This window comes from Cataglyphis hispanica, chromosome 23 (genome assembly GCF_021464435.1).
Source record: "Cataglyphis hispanica isolate Lineage 1 chromosome 23, ULB_Chis1_1.0, whole genome shotgun sequence".
Taxonomy (NCBI): domain Eukaryota; kingdom Metazoa; phylum Arthropoda; class Insecta; order Hymenoptera; family Formicidae; genus Cataglyphis; species Cataglyphis hispanica.
The window spans coordinates 818,010-837,473 of record NC_065976.1 but is presented as its reverse complement, the minus strand read 5'-3'; the positions used below and the strand labels follow the sequence as shown (position 1 = coordinate 837,473).

Sequence of the window (19,464 nt, the reverse complement as noted above, 5' to 3'; positions counted from 1 at the left end):
GTGAAAGAGGACTGGAAGTACGTAGCAATGGTTCTGGATCGATTGTTTCTTTGGATTTTTACCCTCGCGGTCTTGGTAGGAACCGCAGGCATCATCTTGCAGGCGCCTACTCTGTACGACGATCGAGTGCCCATCGACAAGAAGTTTAGTGAATTCGCGACCACGACGGTGGTCAAGTGTCCGCCCCAGTAGTCCATGCCTGAGCCCTGCACCGTAGAGAAAGATTAAGGATCAGAAGCACGGACCCCTCCCCCGTCCTAGTTTTAGGAGAGTCCGCAAGCTCCAGCTCCTTATCCTCAACGATGAAATTACGGCAAAAGGGCTCCGATCTTACAAAGAATGAACCGGAAGTATATGACCGGTTTGACGATGAATGGGACTCTATGTTCCTCTGAGAGAAGAAAAAAACTGAAAGAATGAGATAAAAAAGTCATCGATTTATAAAGATGGTCTCGTGAATAGAAGGCCGAGAATCATTGCTCCTTGAAAAGGAAGGCGATATACATTGAAGCCTTGAAACGGGAGGACTCGAGATGACGAATCGTCGCTTGAACAAAACTGCACTCACATCTATTAAGAAAACTGCATTTCCCAAATAAAGGCGTTGACGAGCGCGAGATTCGTCACATAAACACAAACACACACACACACACACACACACACACACACATACACACAGATGACTTACATACACCTACATAGTCTGCTCAAGTAAATCGTAATACAAAGCTGCCACTAATTAATCGGGTAAACCTAACACACATCAGACGAACTTTATGATGTAAGTAATTTTAACGTCTCGAGAACAAAAGAGCGAGAACCGAATCTTCGCCTAAACGCGCGCGAGCAAGTGTCAAGTATCGTTCGAGTAGGGCTCGGAACCGAACGTGAATTAAAACGTGAGTAATATCTTTTTTTTTTAATCTATACGTTATAGATTTATTATCTAGTATGCGAGACGCAGCCAATATTGAAAACTGGACTCAACTCGAATTATACGACCGGCTTTTAAGGTAACATTGTATCGCAACGTCGATCATGTCGCGGCTGTCGTAGCAGCATTTTACGCACACTGTTTACGCAAAGAAGTAGTACCGATATACATATATATAGCGAGCATTTCTCTTTTTTAAACGTAGAACATTTTTTATACCAAACGCGATATCCTCCAAATAATTCCGTACTTTGTTACCGCGCGATGCGGTACATTTATTGACACTTGAGAGTTGCAAGAGTTTCGCGACACATGCAGCGGGAATAAGAAACTGCAATAGTGTACGCACTGCGTACGCGGTATATTTGATCCGTACATGCGCGAACGATTCTTCGCTCGAGCAAACGCCGCGTTTCGCAAGCATATGTTTTGTATTGTAATGCGGATCGTAAACCGCTCGCATTACCCGAGTTAATTAGGTAATCACCGCATAGCTAGTCGTACACAGATTTAGAGTGTAATCTTACTTGAAGTATATAACCAGTAAGTAATTTTAAAAACGTACCCGTATTTATACGAGCACATTATATATATATAGATATATTTAAGAGCGATGGACGAACCGATGGCGCGTCGGTAGCGCGGAGCAATTATATTTTCCCTCAACTATATATTCGTGAGAGGTTCTCAATATCCTAAATATTATATTTAATCAACTATATATGATATAATCTCTCTTCTAATATTATCAATTACTATACTTCCATAAATAATGTCTCTACGCTTCGTATCCCCAAACATACTTGATTCTTTCGTCCAGTGTTCTCGATCTTTTCCCTCTATCTATATAAGCGATGTAAATATATTTATTCAGGCGCGTGCAATTATTTGTCATTGTTTCCTGCAACTTCTCCGCGGTTCTTCTCCAAAAGTGGAGGAGGCACTGATCGGGTGGACTCGCGTCGCCGACGCATCTCGCGTTACCTCGTCCCGAGAATAAGAATATATTGTATTTTGTAATGAGAAAGGTGAAACACGCGAGAATACTACAATAAAGAGTAACTGATAGTATGGTAAGAACAAGTAAAGCATACGAATTCTAAAGCTGATAGTTGTAGGGAATTGAACGACCGTTGACGCCGTTGTTCAATACCGGTAGTTTGTGGTCGTTGTCATTGTGAATTGTCATTCATAATTTTGCCTTTTATTCCATTTTCCTTTATAGTTACGCGTCATGTATGATACTCATTGTGGTTAAACGATCATTAATCGCGAATCGCATCGTGCGGACTTTTGCTCGCGAGAGTGTAATTCAACATCGGAGAATTTTGGAATCTTCTTGTCTAAATCGCAATTACAATCTTTCGTATATTCGAGAAAGTTGAATAAAATTTTTTGTAATTTCTAATTTACTTTAAAATTGATAAAGACATTAAATACATATCACTAATTTATGTAGAATTATGTTGAAGTTTCCATTAGATTAATCGAAAGGAAAATAATCAGTTATTATAGATTAAAACAAAAAAATCGATGACTATTTTATGCCGACATTTACATACGTAGATAAAGCATGAAGGAGTCGAATTGCTCCTTCGATCAACGATCGAAATTTGCATTTCCGATTCTCCGACGTTCTTAGAACTCTTATTGTTAGTTGTAATTAAAGAGTAATTTTGCGCATTCTAAGTACAATGCCGTAGTACTTGGAACTGTAAATATATATATACGTTATATATATAATTATGGCGAGGAATAACGATTCCCCATTACTACTGCCATTAAAACGCAAGACCGATACTTTAGCGTTTTTAGGAGCTGTTACTTGGATCGCTGTCGATCAATTTCCGGCATACGATCGTTCCTTGTATGATTGCCGATCGATTGGGCAAATCAACCAGAGTATAATTATTTCTTGTTTAGATTCGGATAATTGTTTCTTCTTGAACGATGCTCCGATTGATTTATGCCGGATATTATCAAGCAAGGGTGAGAATACACGTGGTCGCTACCTGATTGAAAATCGTCCAGCGAACGCATTAGATTCGAAGGAAATAAAAAGACGTACATTTAGAATAGTAGGTTCGAGGGATTCTCTTAGCGAGAAAGCGAAACAAATCTATTCCGCACTAGGTCGTTAGGAAAACAACGCACACGTTTTCTATAATAGAGCTATGAATTTACTTGTTACTTGAAATAACGCAGCGAACGGTGATTTTCGAATCGACGGCGATTTTATTGCAAAGACGACATGAGTCTAATTACGGCAAACCAGAATATATGAAAATCATTTTGGTGTTTTAGTTTTTAATAAACAGAAAAAATGGAAAAATCATTTTTAGTTCGATTTAGTTTTTTTAATTTCTTCAATAATTTTCCAATAATCTTAATTTTATACTTTTAATAATCTTTTTAATTTTAAAAAAATATGTCAAATCACGTTACTTAAGTTTAACTATAATAATAGTTAAATGTTGAGATAATAAAAAGTCGGGACAACAATTACACAGTTTTTCTGACAAAGTAAAGATATATTATATATTATATAGAAAAAATTAAATTTAAAATATGTTAGTAAGATATTTAAGTGTTAAATAATTTATACATGCGTAGTTTGTGTATGTTTAAAAAATTTAAAAACAAATTTAATTTTGCATAATAAATTTCAATTATTTTTTTTTAAATTATTCTTATTAGCAAAAATTTTTTAGCATTTTTGCAATTTTTTTATTATCACAATTTCTATAAAATTAACTTTGTATTTGGACAAATACAATAAAGCTGTACTATTATTAAAAATATTCATCGTCGACTGCGAAAATCACGTCGATATGATCGAAAAATTCGATTGTTAGAATGATTTTAGATTACAAGTCAAGAAGAAATGAAAGAAAGATAGAGCGAATGTGGTAGATTTAAATAATAAACAATTAACAGCATATTTTAAGATGTAAATATACCATGTAAATAACGAAGCGTAACAGTAAGTAAAGGCTATAATGGTTGAGCCTTTTTTTACAATTTTCAAATGATTAGATATTCTTTTAAAAAATTTTATGGGGCTCTTTAATATCGTAATACCTTGGTAACAATTACGCGTATCACTTTAAAAATTTTAATTTTTTTTATATTAATATATTTATTAATATTATTATCCTAAAATTATATTTAACTTTTATTCGATAAAAACGTTGTCAGAGAAGCTTGCTTTTTATCAAAAAATAATGACAAAGTAAATACCATAATTCAAAATTTTCACAAAAATGTAGAAGTTTTTTGGATATACTGTAGATAATTCATATACAATTTATTTACGTAAAGCTCACGCAATTTATCAGAGTAACTCATTACGAAAAAAACAACCAATAATATAAAACGATGCTCTTTGACGATAGAATTATGAAGAAAGGTGTGGCAGACAAAGGTATAATTTTTATTTTCTATAATTTTTATCACGTGAGAGCAATTTTATGTTAATCTCTCGCCATAACATGGCAACTATTTTACAACAATATTTCGTCAAAAACAGTTTTATTTAGGCTTAAAATTGCAAGCGGCATAGCTCTTGGAGCATACGTTTTCGCGCGATCTCTTTCAGTCATCTCGTTTCCGATAACAACTTTCACAATTGGTGCTCTCGACAAAGGATTATCGAAATGTTGAACACCTCCATTAATTAACGTTTGATCACGAGACGAGAAGAGCGTGGAATCGAAGTCTCGATACCGAAGTACGAAGTACTGCACAATATCGGCATTAAATGCATCGAGTAGAACTAGCATTCGAAAAAAAAAAAATAACACTACGCAGGATAGCATGACCAAACATAACGAACAGAAACGGATCTATTTGACGTGACTCGTTTGAAACGAATACGAAATTTTAAAAATGCAGAATTTGATGAAATCGCGTTTGTTCGTCGCGCACAATATCCTAACAATCTATATTTCATCGTGTCGATGTATATATACGATCGTTTTAGAATGTCGACAATGCGCTCACATACCACACTGATATAATAATGCGTCTGATAAAATTGAGTGAATTGTATGAAGACAATAAACGATCGAAAACTTTTTCAAGCAACTGGTTGAAGGGGTTATTCATAAAATAAGACAACATATGCCTTGAATCGAATAAAGAAAATAGCCTTTATGTGCATTAATATAACAAGTGAAATATTTCAGATAACTAATAAACTATTGTAAGGGAGTTGTGCCGGAAATCCATTTTGAAGAAAAAATACAGAACGCTTTTAATGAATCATAGTTGACGTATTAATAGTGTGAGAAAATATTCATGCGCGATCAATTCACATTTTGTTAGAGATATATAGATGTGCCTCATTTAAAAAAAAAATAACCCCTTCAATAAGAGATTGGAGAATAACATATTTTCGCGCGTTGTCTCAGGATAAAAACGTGCTTTGGGACAATTCTCGTGTATATCGAGAAACTTTTATTTCCAGACGGATGAATGCGGATTTAGCGCCAAATGCGCTGAGATTTATTCATTTAATGTGAGATTCTTTTGTTTAATATAAATGTGAAATAAAAACATTCCAATGGTATTTAACGTTAAACACGACTATCTAATGTTTAACTTTACTTTTGAAACATCACTAAGCGTGAAAGTTAATATTTAATATAAAGAATAGGAATGAAAATAGACGGTCGTATTTAGCGATAAATATACGTAATTTATGTAAAGTCGCATATACCGTATCGATAGATATGGAATAAGAAAAGGATCGCATTTAGCGCTAAATAGCGTAGTGAGATGCGGGCTGGATGCATCGCCATAGTATATATAAAATCGTCGTTATACAATTACGCGATTTTGAGATCTCGAAGGATTTTGATGTAAGCGAAAACCGACATAACGCGCCTTGCGTGCGCTTAAGATCTCGATTAAACATCGGCCGCATTAATCTCTGACGGCCCGAGCCCCATCCGATGATAAATCATCGCTTCCACCCTTAAACCGTGCGTGTTTGATAGCTTGCGAATATATACCGTACTTAACGCATTTAACGAGTTAGACTAAATGAGAAGTGAAGACAACAGTACGGATAGATTATTGTAACGATAACATAGCGTGTTATAAAACGAGCGTACCGTGTAGCAATAGTGCGCCATTAATGAGCGAGAACGCGCGCGAGTGAAGAGTTTACGATAAACATTGGAATAATAATTACCACATCGTTAGAGATACGATTATTATATATATATATATATCTATATCGTTTGTTAAATATGTACCTAAACACTAATTATACTAACGACCGTCATTCTAAGGCTAAACGATATAAGGACGAGATTCTTGTTGCTTGGTTTTGTAATCATGCTTGACAAAAGCATACGGAAAAATAAAACTTGTTGTCGTAGAAAAATTCCCGCGGTTCTTTTTTCGCGAACACACGTGTACGAAAGTGTGAATCGACAATCGTACACAGAGTCTCCTTCATTCTGTTGCAACCCTTGGAAGGATATACCTAGAATATTCATGTCGGTATCTCAGTGGCATTGTTCGCCGTTAACCACTCCTGCACTTCCGACAAGGATTCCTTCAACCACTTTATCGCGAAATTAGCGTGCGCTTCGACCATCGCCATAGTGTATCCTACGGTCTTTATACTTTCGAGATTATCCTCGCTGAAAGTCTGAAACTAAAAAATCAAAATTTGTAATGCTCGAAAAGCTTTTTGACTATTAGATGACACTTACGTCATCCAGATCTTCTTTGCTGGTCAAGCCGTTCATCATCGCTAACGCGAAAGCTTTCAAGATCGGGCGAGATTTTGAGAATCTAAACAGATACGAGAGCAAAATATAATCTGCTTATGAGTTCGACAGAGAGAGATAAGAAAGTTGCAAACCTTGTGACGATAGTCTGCCAATTATTTCGCACAAACTTGTAGGCGAGTTGCGCGGCAACTGGATTTTGCGGGAAACTTCTCAAGATCCTTTGCGTCTCGTCCTCGTTGTAGATCTTCCCTTCAAGAAGCTCGCTAAGAAGCCTTAACAAATAACATTAACACGCATTATAAATTTTCAAACAGACGTTGTATTCGAGGGATCAATCTCGAGTTTTTCTATAATTAAATAATGTTACGTAATCCAAAGTTGCAAAATAATTTTTTTAATTGATAAAGATAAGGGACAAATATTCTTTACTAGAAAATATTGTATATATTTCTCTTGGATATTTGAAAATGTAGATATTTTTTCAACCTATTCTCTGATGAATTTGAGATTTTGATTCTTTCTTAGCGAAGATTCCATTTTTTTTTATTTTTAAGTCTTTTTTAATTTAACATTAAATATAAACATTACAATTCTGTAAAAATAAATCTTCTCTTTAAATTAAATAAAGAAAGAATATAAAATTTAGAAAAATTATTTATTTCTCGTAAAACTTATTTAAAAAAAAAAACACTTTGATTTTACGAGTTTATATATTACTCTTAATTTTATTATTATATTGTTAACTGTGTATTAATTTTTAATTCACACTTACGATAGGATCCATGGCGTCTGGAAGCACGCAAGCGCTGATAAAAGGCGATTCTTCTCTTCTCGATCTGCTGTAGAGTTTGCCCTTTCAACAAAATAATTCCACTCGTTTCGCGTGCCATATCTCGCGATCGTACAATACAACACTTCGCGTGCGTATGCCGGTACCCTGAAACAATTAAAGTTTTATCTTCAAAATAAGCCACAAAGTCTAGCCAATATCTTTAGAGATAGAAATTATTCCGAAAATGTCATCATAAACATTTGATTCTTATATTTTCTTTTATCGTTACTTTGTTAATAATAATTCGCGGTTTTAGTATTGTTGATCATATAAATAATTTAATTATTATTTTTAGACTTTTAACTGCTGTATGAAAGAAAAAAACAACTAATCATTTATTTGATTCGAGACTACATATAGAAACAATTTTGACATGGACGTCAATAGAAATGCAGCATCCGGTTATAGAAGGTCAGGTTTGAGAATGCGTACAATCGCAATGTATCGATCAAAATTCTATTTTGTCTTAACATTACAAAAAACATCCTAACATTACAAAAAAAAATGTATAAAATTTGTTATAAATTAAATTACACATATTATCGTCTGTCGCTTGAAAGATATACCATACGGTTGCACGAAGAACAGATTTTGAACAAAACATTAAATGTTTTATCGAACTTACACTTCGTCCGCGTCGGAATGATCCTTTAGTTTTTCAAAATGAATTTTGGACCATCCGAGACACTCGGCGTTCTCGAACATGCACGCTATTTTTAAGGCGATCAAAGTTAGCCCCGATCCCTCATCAGTCTTCCATCCCACGTCTGAATATAATTTCGATGTGAATCTTAATGTAAATTCCTGCAAATAATCCATTCCGTTATCATATTACTATCCACTAATGTTTTTTTTAATCAAACTTATTAATATTCATAAAAAAAAAGAACTTTATATAAATCTTAAATTATTTAAATTTCAAACACTTATTATTATGTTTATCGCTTTGTCGCTTTGAGAAAATAATAATAGAGTATTATTTTATTTAAACGTTTTCATAAGTGCATTATAAATTATGATAGTCATATCGAATATCATATTTATAGGATATATTTCATCATAAGTTTTTTGATTATCTTATTGTACCTTTGTCCTTATATACGTGGAGCAATATATTTTTAACAAAATGTTCATAGAATATTTTGCAAACCTGACAGCTTTAGTTATTAATCATGAATAGTTTGTTAACGACTAACTGTAAATATATTCTTCTAGAATATTTTCCTATCACTACATAAGGACACACTAGATTACCTGAAAGTCGCTGAAGCCTGACGTTTCATAAAGAAGACCGTTCAATTTCAACAGATGACGCATCAGAACACTCCAAGGAGCGTAATGTCGTTCCTTCATTTGCATATATTTAATAAAGCTAAAAGCAGTCGCGTATTTCGTCAAGCCGACCGCAGCGAGCCCGAGCACATCGTCGACGAGCGATGCTCTGGTTTCTGGCGGAAGGACCTCGTGATCCTCCTCGAGGGCTTGCGCCAGGAGTTTCCAATTTTCCTCATCATAATGTACACGGTAATAACCTTGAAAACAGTTAACGTTAATAGCAATAGAATGGACACTCATGTCCCGTTATGCAATTTCTCATTAATTTAGATAATATTGAAGTTAATACATAATTCGTCTCAAATATATTATTTTCCATATGAGTGGCAGCGAAAAGAATTATTTACATGTACAAAATAAAGAAATTCTGTTTTAATATATAGAACAATCGAAGAAGAATACAAATAAAAAAAAAACTGTGCCAAAGATAAATTAAAGCATATCAAAATTAAAGAATGCAAGTCTATAAATTACTCGTTTAATTAATTAATTTTATTTATCTCTTATTACTAGAAAATTCATTTAAAAAGGGAAAATTTATAATTACAATTAATATTCTATCTTTTTTTAAATAAATTGTTATCTACAAAAAAGTTTAATATAAAATTTTGTATGTAATTAACAGAAAAAGACAAATATTAATTCTAATAAAACGATATTTTGATATACATACTATAATTTTTTATAGATTTTCTTTTATAAAAAAGAAAATATTTATGCAACCAACCTGTTTTATTCACATTGAACACAACCCAAGAATTTTGAGCACCAACATCATGCATCACCGTTTCCGCTTCGGAATGTAACCACGTCTTTATCGGAGATGACCAATCATTCCTCGTTTTGTTAATATAGTCAAGCGCTATGTACCACGTCGGTTGAGTGTCGAATGACGATTGATCGTACGTAAATCTTTGCTGCGCAACAATAGTTGATGATAATAAAAATATTTTATCCCGAGAGACACATAAAACGACAAATGTATACGATTTAATATGCATTATTTAAATCGCACCTGTTTAACAACAGCTGTGCCCTTTTCGTAATCTCTCGTTACGCTAACGATCGGATATCCATGATTCAATATCCAAGAATTCATCATTTTGGACAAAGTAATTTCTGCAGGTAAACCGATAGTTTCTTCCGCCATGGCTTCCCAAAAATCATCCACATTTGCTGTCGAATAGTTCCTAAAGAGAATATTAATTTATAAAAACTTCAATGTCTTAAGCGTTTATATAACGCATTTACGGTGAAAAATGAAACATCTGATGCATCTCTACACATTACATTACGCATATCAATATTATATATTTTGCAATTTTATGCCAATAAATATATCGATGATGGATCTACTTATGTAACGAGCTCGATAAAGAAGCATAAGAAATAATGATCGACAGCTCGTGACATTCACTGGCTGATATTACCATAAAGGCAACGGGATAATTTGCTGTAAAACGCGCCGATTATCGTTTCGACGATTAAATCACGAGGACGTTGGAGTGATTTAAATGCACGGATCGCTCGCGATTGATGAACGGGCGACGACAGTCGTTCAAAAGATAAAATCGACGAGATAATGTGATATATACCCACCACCTCGCTACGAATTTCCGGTAGCCGTTCCTAAAGGCGGTATCGTTTATCACACCATGCAACATGCGAATCAAGCATGCACCTATAAAAAGCAGTCAGAATGCAGAATCATGTTATAAAACGGTCGACGAGAACGTATATTCAATACTGCTTTACAAATAAAAGATGAGACTGTTCAACAAGCTGTTTTACGTATTTGCATATCTTTAATCAAATTTAATTAATGATATTAAAAAAGAAGTATTAATATTAATAATATTTACAACAATATCAAAAAAATATTTAGGAAGTTTTATGAGCATTGTCAAGGAAGAAACGATCGATTTGATAGATATTTTTACCTTTCTTATGTCGAGCATTGTCGTCCGAGAAGTCCAGATGAGCGGGATTGACGTTCGATTGCAATGATCTTGAAACGCTATAACTATCTTCTTCCATGGCATCCCATTGAATGTCGGCAAGGAAGGCATGATTGGAGTCCAGTGACAAGTCTATCTGAAAATAGAATCTCATGAGAATCTCTTTCTTTTGTCCGATAAGGAAAGATGTTTTTATCTAGACATCTAATCAGATGTGAGTCGATGATTTCGAAAAGATAAGAAACTGAATATACAATAAAAATGTCAATATAAATAAATTAACATAAAATTAATATAAAATAATGATCACATTTAAATGTCGAGTAAAGTTTAAGTTAAATTATTTCTATAAAAAGACCCAGGATTTCATTTTATAAATATGTAAATTTTGCATTTCATAAAATTTTGCAATTTTATGAGCATGTAAATTATTTTTCTGTTTGATCTCTTATTTATTTATTTTTTTTTTTTTTTAATAAATAATTAATTTAAAATTTAGTACATTAACTTTAACAATACACACAACTCAATAGAATAAAATACACATAATTAGTTTAGTTTGTTTTCCATATAAGAAAAAATAAAAATGTGCGATGTTTTAATATCTCAGAATAAAAAATCTGTGAAATAGTAAAATTATTAATTTAAATGAGAATCAACATTCAAATATTTCATTTCGGTGTGTGTACATTTAAAGTTAATAAATGTCACAAATATTATTCCAATTATGTGCCTTCTCAATCATCGCATGTCGCAAATGGATCGTGGAGCCTTCTAGAAGCCAAATGTCCGACCAGTTCTTCACGTTCACGACACCGCCCAGCCATTGTTCTCCTATCAAGCTTATCAGAGCGCTTAACGCGTCTGTCTTCGTGACCATGGGAGATCGATCCGCGGCGTAGAAGAGCGATTGCCTTGAAAACAATTTAGTTCGATGTATAGCACGATATCAAATATAGAACAATTTTATGAATATGAATATGAATTAATCCAACAATATAATTATCGATTGCAATGTAAATCAAATTTTTTTAAATATGAAATTGTTAAATTGTTTAGCCTTGAGAAAAATTATCTTAATGGTATTTTCTGCCAAATTTTGAAACAAAAAGATAAAATTTTATTTTATCATCAGATTTTTTTGTAACTTGAAAATATCTCTGTGATATCAAAAATCTCTTAATTTAAAATTAATGCAAAAATTAATTCAAGAAATAAAATTTTATAATCTTTCTGGAGCTGATTTGTATCAAAATACCTTAATTTTTCGATAAATTAATTTTGTATAATCTAATTATTTTTGTATAAAAAAATAGTATTGCAATCTCGCTTACTTCATCGATATTAAACCCAAACTTCCAGTGTTATCAATGATCCGCGGTGGTAACGCAATGATATCTAATTTCGGTAGCGGATAAGGCATCGAGAACATATCATTAAAATATGTAACGACTTGGTCAAGTTTGTCGTAAAGGTATATCCCTCGTAATCGTCTCTTTGGGTCGCCCCAGAAAGTCACCGTCGTTTTATTATCAGGCCCCGCTTTTGTTTCGCTCAACGATTCAAACTCGCCCATTGCGAAGGCCAGATTGTAAGGTGACAGCAAAGGGGTATCGTTGAAAGTGTCAATCATCTGATTGTCCGATCTTGAAAGGAACAAGTCGCAGATTGATCATTTCATTTCATTTTTATAAAAACAAAAAAAAATAATAACAATACATAATGAGAAATACTATTATAAAAAAATTTGGCAACACGTTTTAAAGTTACCGTATAATTGCGGACTCCTCTAATTTTTATTTTATATAAATTTTTTATTCTACATTTTTATTTGCAAAACACAATTGAAAAAACTGAGCAATTTTACTATTTCAAACTGATATAGCCTTCTAAATACACAAACATTGACACAGCTGTAATCAGCATGAATTACGCACGTGTTTCTTGAGATATTGAGAGGCGTGTTCGAAAGGACCCTCGCTTTGTGCGGACGTGCCACGGACAGTGAGAAAACAGCCTTGAGATTCACGTCATCGAAAACCGGCAAAAGACGCGATGCTCCCAAAGGTTTCAATCGCGTCCCGATTAACGATCTATTAAAAAATATGTATAGATAAAATTATTTAAAATTTTACAGATATATTCTTGTTCCATTTGTCAAGAGAACGGAGACACTTCTTTAAGCTTTTAAAAAGAAAAATATATGTAAAATAAAAACACACACATTACGTTTGATAATAATTGAAGAAAATATTTATACATATCTTTTTTAAAATATTTTAATGCAATTGGCGACTATAAACTAATTGATTCTTTGCTATTATTGACTAATATGATCATCATGGGAAAAACTTACCTTTCTTCACCGGATTCGCCGAAGCTTGCCGAGTAAATCGCCTTATCGTCAAGCATAATAATCTCATAATCGATCTCCAAGCTGTACGTTCCCGGATTTATGGCAACGGCCGGATGTATTATATGTAATCCGTTATTAGCATCCTCCTCATATCGCTGGATCACCACCTCGGTTACGCTTCCTTTACTAGAAGTTACCGTGGACGTAGATGACGTCGCTGATCGAGATGTCGTCGATTCAAACGTTGTTATGTTTGCGGATTCGCTAGATTGTTCATCGGTCACGGATGTGCTCTTATTCTTGAAAGAAGAGTCATCGTTGGAGGAGGTCACGTTTCTTGAAGGATAGTCAGTAACATCGCCGCGCGTTGTTTCCTGATTTTCCAATCGAACAGCTGTCACATTGACGAGAGGAGTCATCGTGGTAACATTGACTACATTAATAGATCATTGCCCGATTAGATAATCAATCGCGTGTAATTTTTTCTTACGGAAAATATAAAAAGTCTACGCACGAATTTTTATCTAAATCGAGATCACGTAGTATTATAATTTTTTATACAATTTTTTTTTTACGAATTGTGACGAAACTAAATTTAACCAGATCAATTACATAATATTTAAAACGATAAAAATGTAAATTTATTTTTCCTTTTTCATTTCAAAATTTATCACAAACGTTATGTAATTGATCATCCGCACGCTATTATGTTATGATATTGGCACAGCTGCAAGCTAATTATCGTCTCACAGCACATATTTCGCTATCAGAAATCTGTCGCTTTATTAATGTAGATTAACCCGTTACTTCTTAATAATATTCATAGTGCAGATTATGACACAGAAAGAAAGAAGATGCGAGTCACATATATGACATGAATTAAGATCTACAAACGTGTGACATTTGGCGAAAATTAAATTTTGCATATGCACTTAAAATTTTTCAAAAAAATTACAAGAAAAAGACTAACATTTAATATAATATTAATCAAAAAATTAATTAAATATTTTTAACACAACCGTTTTTTTATTAATTAATAAGCATATCACTTATCTCTCTCTCACATATTAGTCAAAATATACGAGAGATAATTATTTCTATTATATAATGCAAAGAAATAAAAAGCTGACTTTAATAAAAGATATTAATAAAATGGAAGACGTGTCTCTGAAATAAATACCAGCGTTCATCGGTTTCAATTCCATGGTTTCATTGCCTTTATTGTCATCCTGGGCGCGTCTTCTACGTCTTCTTTTCGCTCGCGTATTGTTCTCTTCTATGAGCGACAGCTTATAACGCGTTGCCGTGATGTTCCTTGCATTGAGAGACAATTTGCTTAAGGATGGTGTACCATCGACGCGGAATTTGATAATGACTCGTCCTTTCAGATTCGACGTCGCGTTGACGTCGCTCGGTGGCGTCAGTTCGAGGTCATATCTCAAGGGATGAACAAAAGGCGATATCGAGACGACAATGACGTCGCCTTCTTCCTCCGTCTCATTCTCGAGAAGGGCTAATGGATCGTATGTCTAATTAACACAGAACGCGCTATAATAAAATTATTTTCATCGACCTGATTCTATTGACACTATCATTTTTGTACATACAGATAAGAGTTTCTTATATTCAATGATCTCTTTCATTTATAGTGCTGAATAAGAAATTAATTTTAAGTCATATAATATCAGAAAATTTGCGTTGTTTTGCACATTTTACGTTTTTGATTAATTTTCCACAGAGAAATTTTTAATTTAAAAATAATACAATAAAAGATTTTAATCAAATGTGAATTGTGTATTAAATTGTCAATAGTTACAAATAATTTACGTTATTTAGTACAATGGATCACACTTACTCTCGTTTTAGGCATGGTGCCGATATTCCATCCGATCAAACCCGCGACGATAATAACAATTACAATTAGGACAACAAAGGAGATAAGCTTCTTGTACGTTAAAAACCAACCGCCCTTCCGTTGGTGGATAATTTCCTCGGTAGGTGAAGCCAACGCGGTATTACCGGAATATGTTTCCATCATACAATCAGCTGAAAATATTAAATGCACAATCTGGAAAAAATCGCCGCATTCAATATTGTCAATTGTTCTTTTTCTATTGATCATAAAACACTTTAATCGTCAATATTCTCGATAATGCATCGGGTCACTTAACACATTCTAAATATCAGCTGTCAATACATATAATAATAAGATTCCAAATAATAAAACTTTTTGTCATATAAAGATTCTTTTTCTCTTTTTTTCTTTGACTGTCAAATTAAAAAGATTACAAGAAAATCAATTGAACTTCAGTTCAGTATTATTTTTCTGTGTAGGAATATAGGAAAGAAATAGATGTTAAAAATTCTTTAAATAATATTAAAAATATAAATTTTCTTTTATTTAAGAAATTTTTGATATCAAAAATTAAAAAATTTAAACGTTTAAAAAAATTATAATTTTATACTGGTTCATGAAAAAAAAAAAATTACGATTTTAAAATAATTTAATAGAAAAAAAAAGATGCGCGATAAGATGATACAAAAAATTTTGAAGAAATAGAAAAAAATAAAAAAATATTTATAAAAGTACGTAAAAGAAAATTTATAATATTAATGTTTGGCTTGAAGGAGTGAAAAATTATTTTTTTTTGCATATTAAATTCCTTTCAGCACCTTTTAATTTCAATAGACATCTATTAAAATTCTGACAAACTGTTGTAATCGATATTCGTAATTTGTATGTATGATTAATTGATTAGATAGAATCTTAAAAAAGATTATGGAGATGAGCATTATAGGAAGGTTTGTAAATAACGATCGGCAAATCTCGAATGAGATTCAACGAGGTTTTGAAAGAAATTGTCATCGTCCACAAATTCATTTATTGTCATCGTATTGCGACAAATTTCGCATTAGTAGTGCAACGCTTTAGATGCGTGGAATGCGCGCAGATGACGTCAACAAAATTGGTTCCCCGTGATGCAGGAATCCGCGATAGCCCCGCGCGGAGCACGCTCGTAAATGCGGCAAGAGACGGCTTCAAGGTCCTACCTTATGCATTATTCGCTGACTATATATCAACTCCAGCATTCGCATAATCGTCGCCTTGCCGATAACGCTCGTATCGGCATTAGTCGCGATACTTTACGTTGATTTTAGCGGCTTAACGAGAAATATTTTTATATATTTTTATAACGAGAATAATAAAATATTATTAAAAAATGCTACATATATCAAATCATCAAATGTTATAAAATTGCAATAGTAAGAATTAAATAAATTCACAAAAAAAATTTAAAGATCATGATGAACATTATTTCTATGTGATTGATTTGAGATAACATTTATAGATAAGACTGAAAATGTAGGAAAGATTTTATTCCCGAAATATTGCGTTTTATTTAAAACGAATCAAATGCGCCGGAAGATGCCAAAATGTTAAGCTTTTTTTTTTTTAACTAGCTGACATTAAAAATTGTAATTCTTCGCAGATTTATTACATCTGATAATATTCTTATTCTGGTTAGTTTGCTCGGTAATTCTATTCCTCGTCGTAACAGTTTTCATAACCATGTGAAATCATGCTTCTTGTTATACCATGCGAACGTGACTGTCACATAAACAGATGTCAATATCTTGTTTGAAAAAGAAAGATATATGAAGAAAAATAATATTATAATATTAAAAGAGTGAGAAACTTAGATATATACCATATATTTAAAAATTAATTTCCATTGTTGTTTCTTTGATAAAATTTTGATTAATTATTTATCGTTAATGTAAGATTGACTAAATGAATTAAATGAGAATAAATCAAATAACACATACATCTTTTATATTTATATCGTCCATTCAGATTTAGATTGTCATGTTACTTCACTCTACACATGCAAAAAAATTAAACTTTAATGTAATTAATTTTTTTTTTGTGCAAAGCTATTGACAAAAATCCACATAATCTGTATTAACGAGAATATCACAAATGTTCTAAGGTAATTTCAAAGTTGCAAATGCGTATGTAACTCGGTAAGCAGATAACATCAATAACAACATAATTTAGTCGGAGGAATTCCAACATATTCAAAATTAATGTGACACCGTTTCCACATGCACACGCATATTTAAAAAAAAATTATTCTGAGATAGCTTTTTTGCAGTCACAAAGCATCTATAAGTATATGTCTGAGTATGATTAATGTTAAATTGTTTGGCAATAACTTACTGTTGTATATAAAATTCAAGATAATATAAAATAATATAAAATTCACGATATAAATCCAAATTAAAAAATTTTTATTTGATTGAACAACTAAGCTTAAATTACAAAAATTAAGTTCTTTTTAAGTGGTATAAAAAAAGCTGTGGTTAATATTTATCAGTTCTGGGGTTCTCAATCCATAAGAGATTTTAATTGAAAATATAAAAGTGTGCTAAATAAACAAAAAACAATTAAATTTTTGCAAGTTTCATATAACGGATGATCGCAAGCCGGATTCTTTTAAATTCTCGCACAAAAGGCAGGATACCTCTCCCGAATGACAATTATAACTACTGTAAGTAATTGGCGATTGACTAACTCGACGATTTAAGCGATTTAAATTAATTGATAAATCATTCGTCGTAGATATAAGCATTCGTCGATATAAGCAATTACAAATTGACGGTAAAACGAAATTCAAGCAGGCTTATTTAAATTATGTTTTTTTCAAGAGCGATTCTCGAATACGAATCTAAAACAAAGATATCTGCTTTGATAAAAAGCAAGAAACATACTTTTATTAAATATATATAATATCTAACTGATTAACATAAACAATTTTGCAATGATAAAATGATTGTAGCTACAATGATGTATTTACTAACGATGTAGAATGATAATAATTGCCGGAAACTATTAATATGTCATGCGTACTCAATAAGAACAATTAAACAAGAGGATATTAATTTATATATTTTTTAAAAATTATTTTGAAAATGACGTTCTTTCTTTTTTAAAAAAAATATTATTATATTGTTTAGGTTCAAGGTTTTTAATGTGAGTAAAGAATTAAAACATTCTTATTTTTAATTTAAAAAGAACATGTTTTAAATTTTATTTTATTCAACGCAATAACCGTAGGTTATTAACGCAGACTGGTAAAAACAGTTGTTCATCACTTACAATTTCGCTGTCCATAGGACTGCCAACTACTGACGGATCCCCGTCGCATCTTTCAAACTTGAAGAAGTAACGCGAAATTATTCTTGAAATAGGAAAATCACGTCGATGAAGCGACGGCGGCTTGGAAAGCGAGCACGTTTTCGACGCGGAAACGAATTCGCGGCAGCATACAGGTGACGCAGGTACAACTGCAATTAGCTATTCTACCTCGCGGTGCGGATGTTGGCCGAGAAACACTCGTGGATACCCCCACTATGATGTTGGTTCGTCAGCACCGCGTGTCGTTCTCGACCGACCGTTCGTTCCGCTCCTTATCCTTATGCGCTTCTGCCATAATTCGTGATTAGACCTGCTATCGGAATTTTTTTGCGCGCCTTATTGCCTTTTCTTTCCCTCGTCGTGACACGTGGAACGAAGTCTCACGTAATAACATTGCGTTTAGAACAAAAGCGATACGACAAATTTTTCCTCCTTAATTTTGACGAATTAAAATCGAATTAAAATCATAATAAAAAAAAAAACGAATTAAAATCATAGTTATAGAGAGAAAGAGAGATTGAAGAAATCAAAATCAGAAAACATATTAATTTTATTGTAAAAATGTATATAAATATACAATGTATATAAATATGACGGAATTAAATTATCGGATTTTCAATTTGCGATATTTAAATGTTCTTCGAATTTTTCTGTTTATTTCTCTACGAAATATATAAAATATCGGGGGGATAACGTTATTTCGAAATCATAACAGTCGCGTTCTCGATTGCCCGGAGCAGCTTAGACATGATTTAGTTATTGCGCGAGAGAAACTCGCGAACAAAACACCTCATCAAATCCAATTGAAACGATATGGGGTGGTATGGTCCAAGTGCATATTGGGCTTGGTCCGGGATCGGTACCAGGAGCACCGGGCACGCAAATGGACGGCACGTGTTCCCGGCAATAGCGACGCAATGGCACGGAGAGTCTAAAGGGGAGCACAATGGCGCCAAGGTCCTTGGGGTCTTTGAGCAAGCGGGTGTATGAGACACGCATTTTATTCCCCCATTGATCGACACCAACGGTCGATCGTAGATTGGCCGTTGACGTCGTCATCTCTTGGCCGCGTCCGGATTGACTCGTCGCGATTAAGTTTCCC

At 33.0% G+C, this 19,464-nt stretch overlaps 2 protein-coding genes across 4 annotated transcripts in view; one reads left to right on the top strand and one right to left on the bottom strand.

Annotated features, from left to right (window-relative positions):
- The window catches only part of LOC126857932 (acetylcholine receptor subunit alpha-like), a 151,439-nt gene extending 145,113 nt beyond the window's left edge, over window positions 1–6,326 (top strand). For both annotated transcript variants that reach the window (XM_050607844.1, XM_050607845.1), the window contains one exon: window positions 1–6,326. In XM_050607844.1, coding sequence (XP_050463801.1) covers window positions 1–192 — 192 coding nt within the window. In that variant the 3' untranslated portion in view covers window positions 193–6,326.
- Window positions 4,347–18,580, bottom strand: LOC126857917 (aminopeptidase N-like). Of its 2 annotated transcripts, none has more exons than XM_050607809.1 (17): window positions 18,324–18,580; window positions 15,018–15,208; window positions 14,343–14,691; window positions 13,163–13,595; window positions 12,744–12,899; window positions 12,141–12,452; window positions 11,540–11,720; window positions 10,789–10,942; window positions 10,448–10,529; window positions 9,864–10,038; window positions 9,576–9,765; window positions 8,768–9,045; window positions 8,139–8,317; window positions 7,454–7,618; window positions 6,813–6,953; window positions 6,661–6,742; window positions 4,347–6,602 (listed from the first exon to the last, which is right to left on the bottom strand). In XM_050607809.1, the coding sequence occupies exons 1-17, from the start codon at window positions 18,370–18,372 to the stop codon at window positions 6,438–6,440; spliced, it is 3,282 nt and encodes a 1,093-aa protein (XP_050463766.1). In that variant the 5' UTR covers window positions 18,373–18,580; the 3' UTR covers window positions 4,347–6,437. The 2 variants fall into 2 exon arrangements, with proteins under 2 accessions (XP_050463766.1, XP_050463767.1); XM_050607810.1 differs by having other exon boundaries at window positions 13,163–13,556.
- Between the last annotated feature and the right edge of the window lie 884 nt (window positions 18,581–19,464).

Bases quoted from the DNA above. Each gene is read 5' to 3' on its own strand.
- LOC126857917 (XM_050607809.1), bottom strand. From the start codon at position 18,372: ATGCGACGGGGATCCGTCAGTAGTTGGCAGTCCTATGGACAGCGAAAT. The intron at 9,046-9,575 runs GTTGGTTGCATA...ACTGTTTTCAAG, and splicing joins GTTCAATGTGAATAAAACAG to GTTATTACCGTGTACATTAT. The intron at 6,603-6,660 runs GTAAGTGTCATC...TTGATTTTTTAG, and splicing joins GCAAAGAAGATCTGGATGAC to TTTCAGACTTTCAGCGAGGA.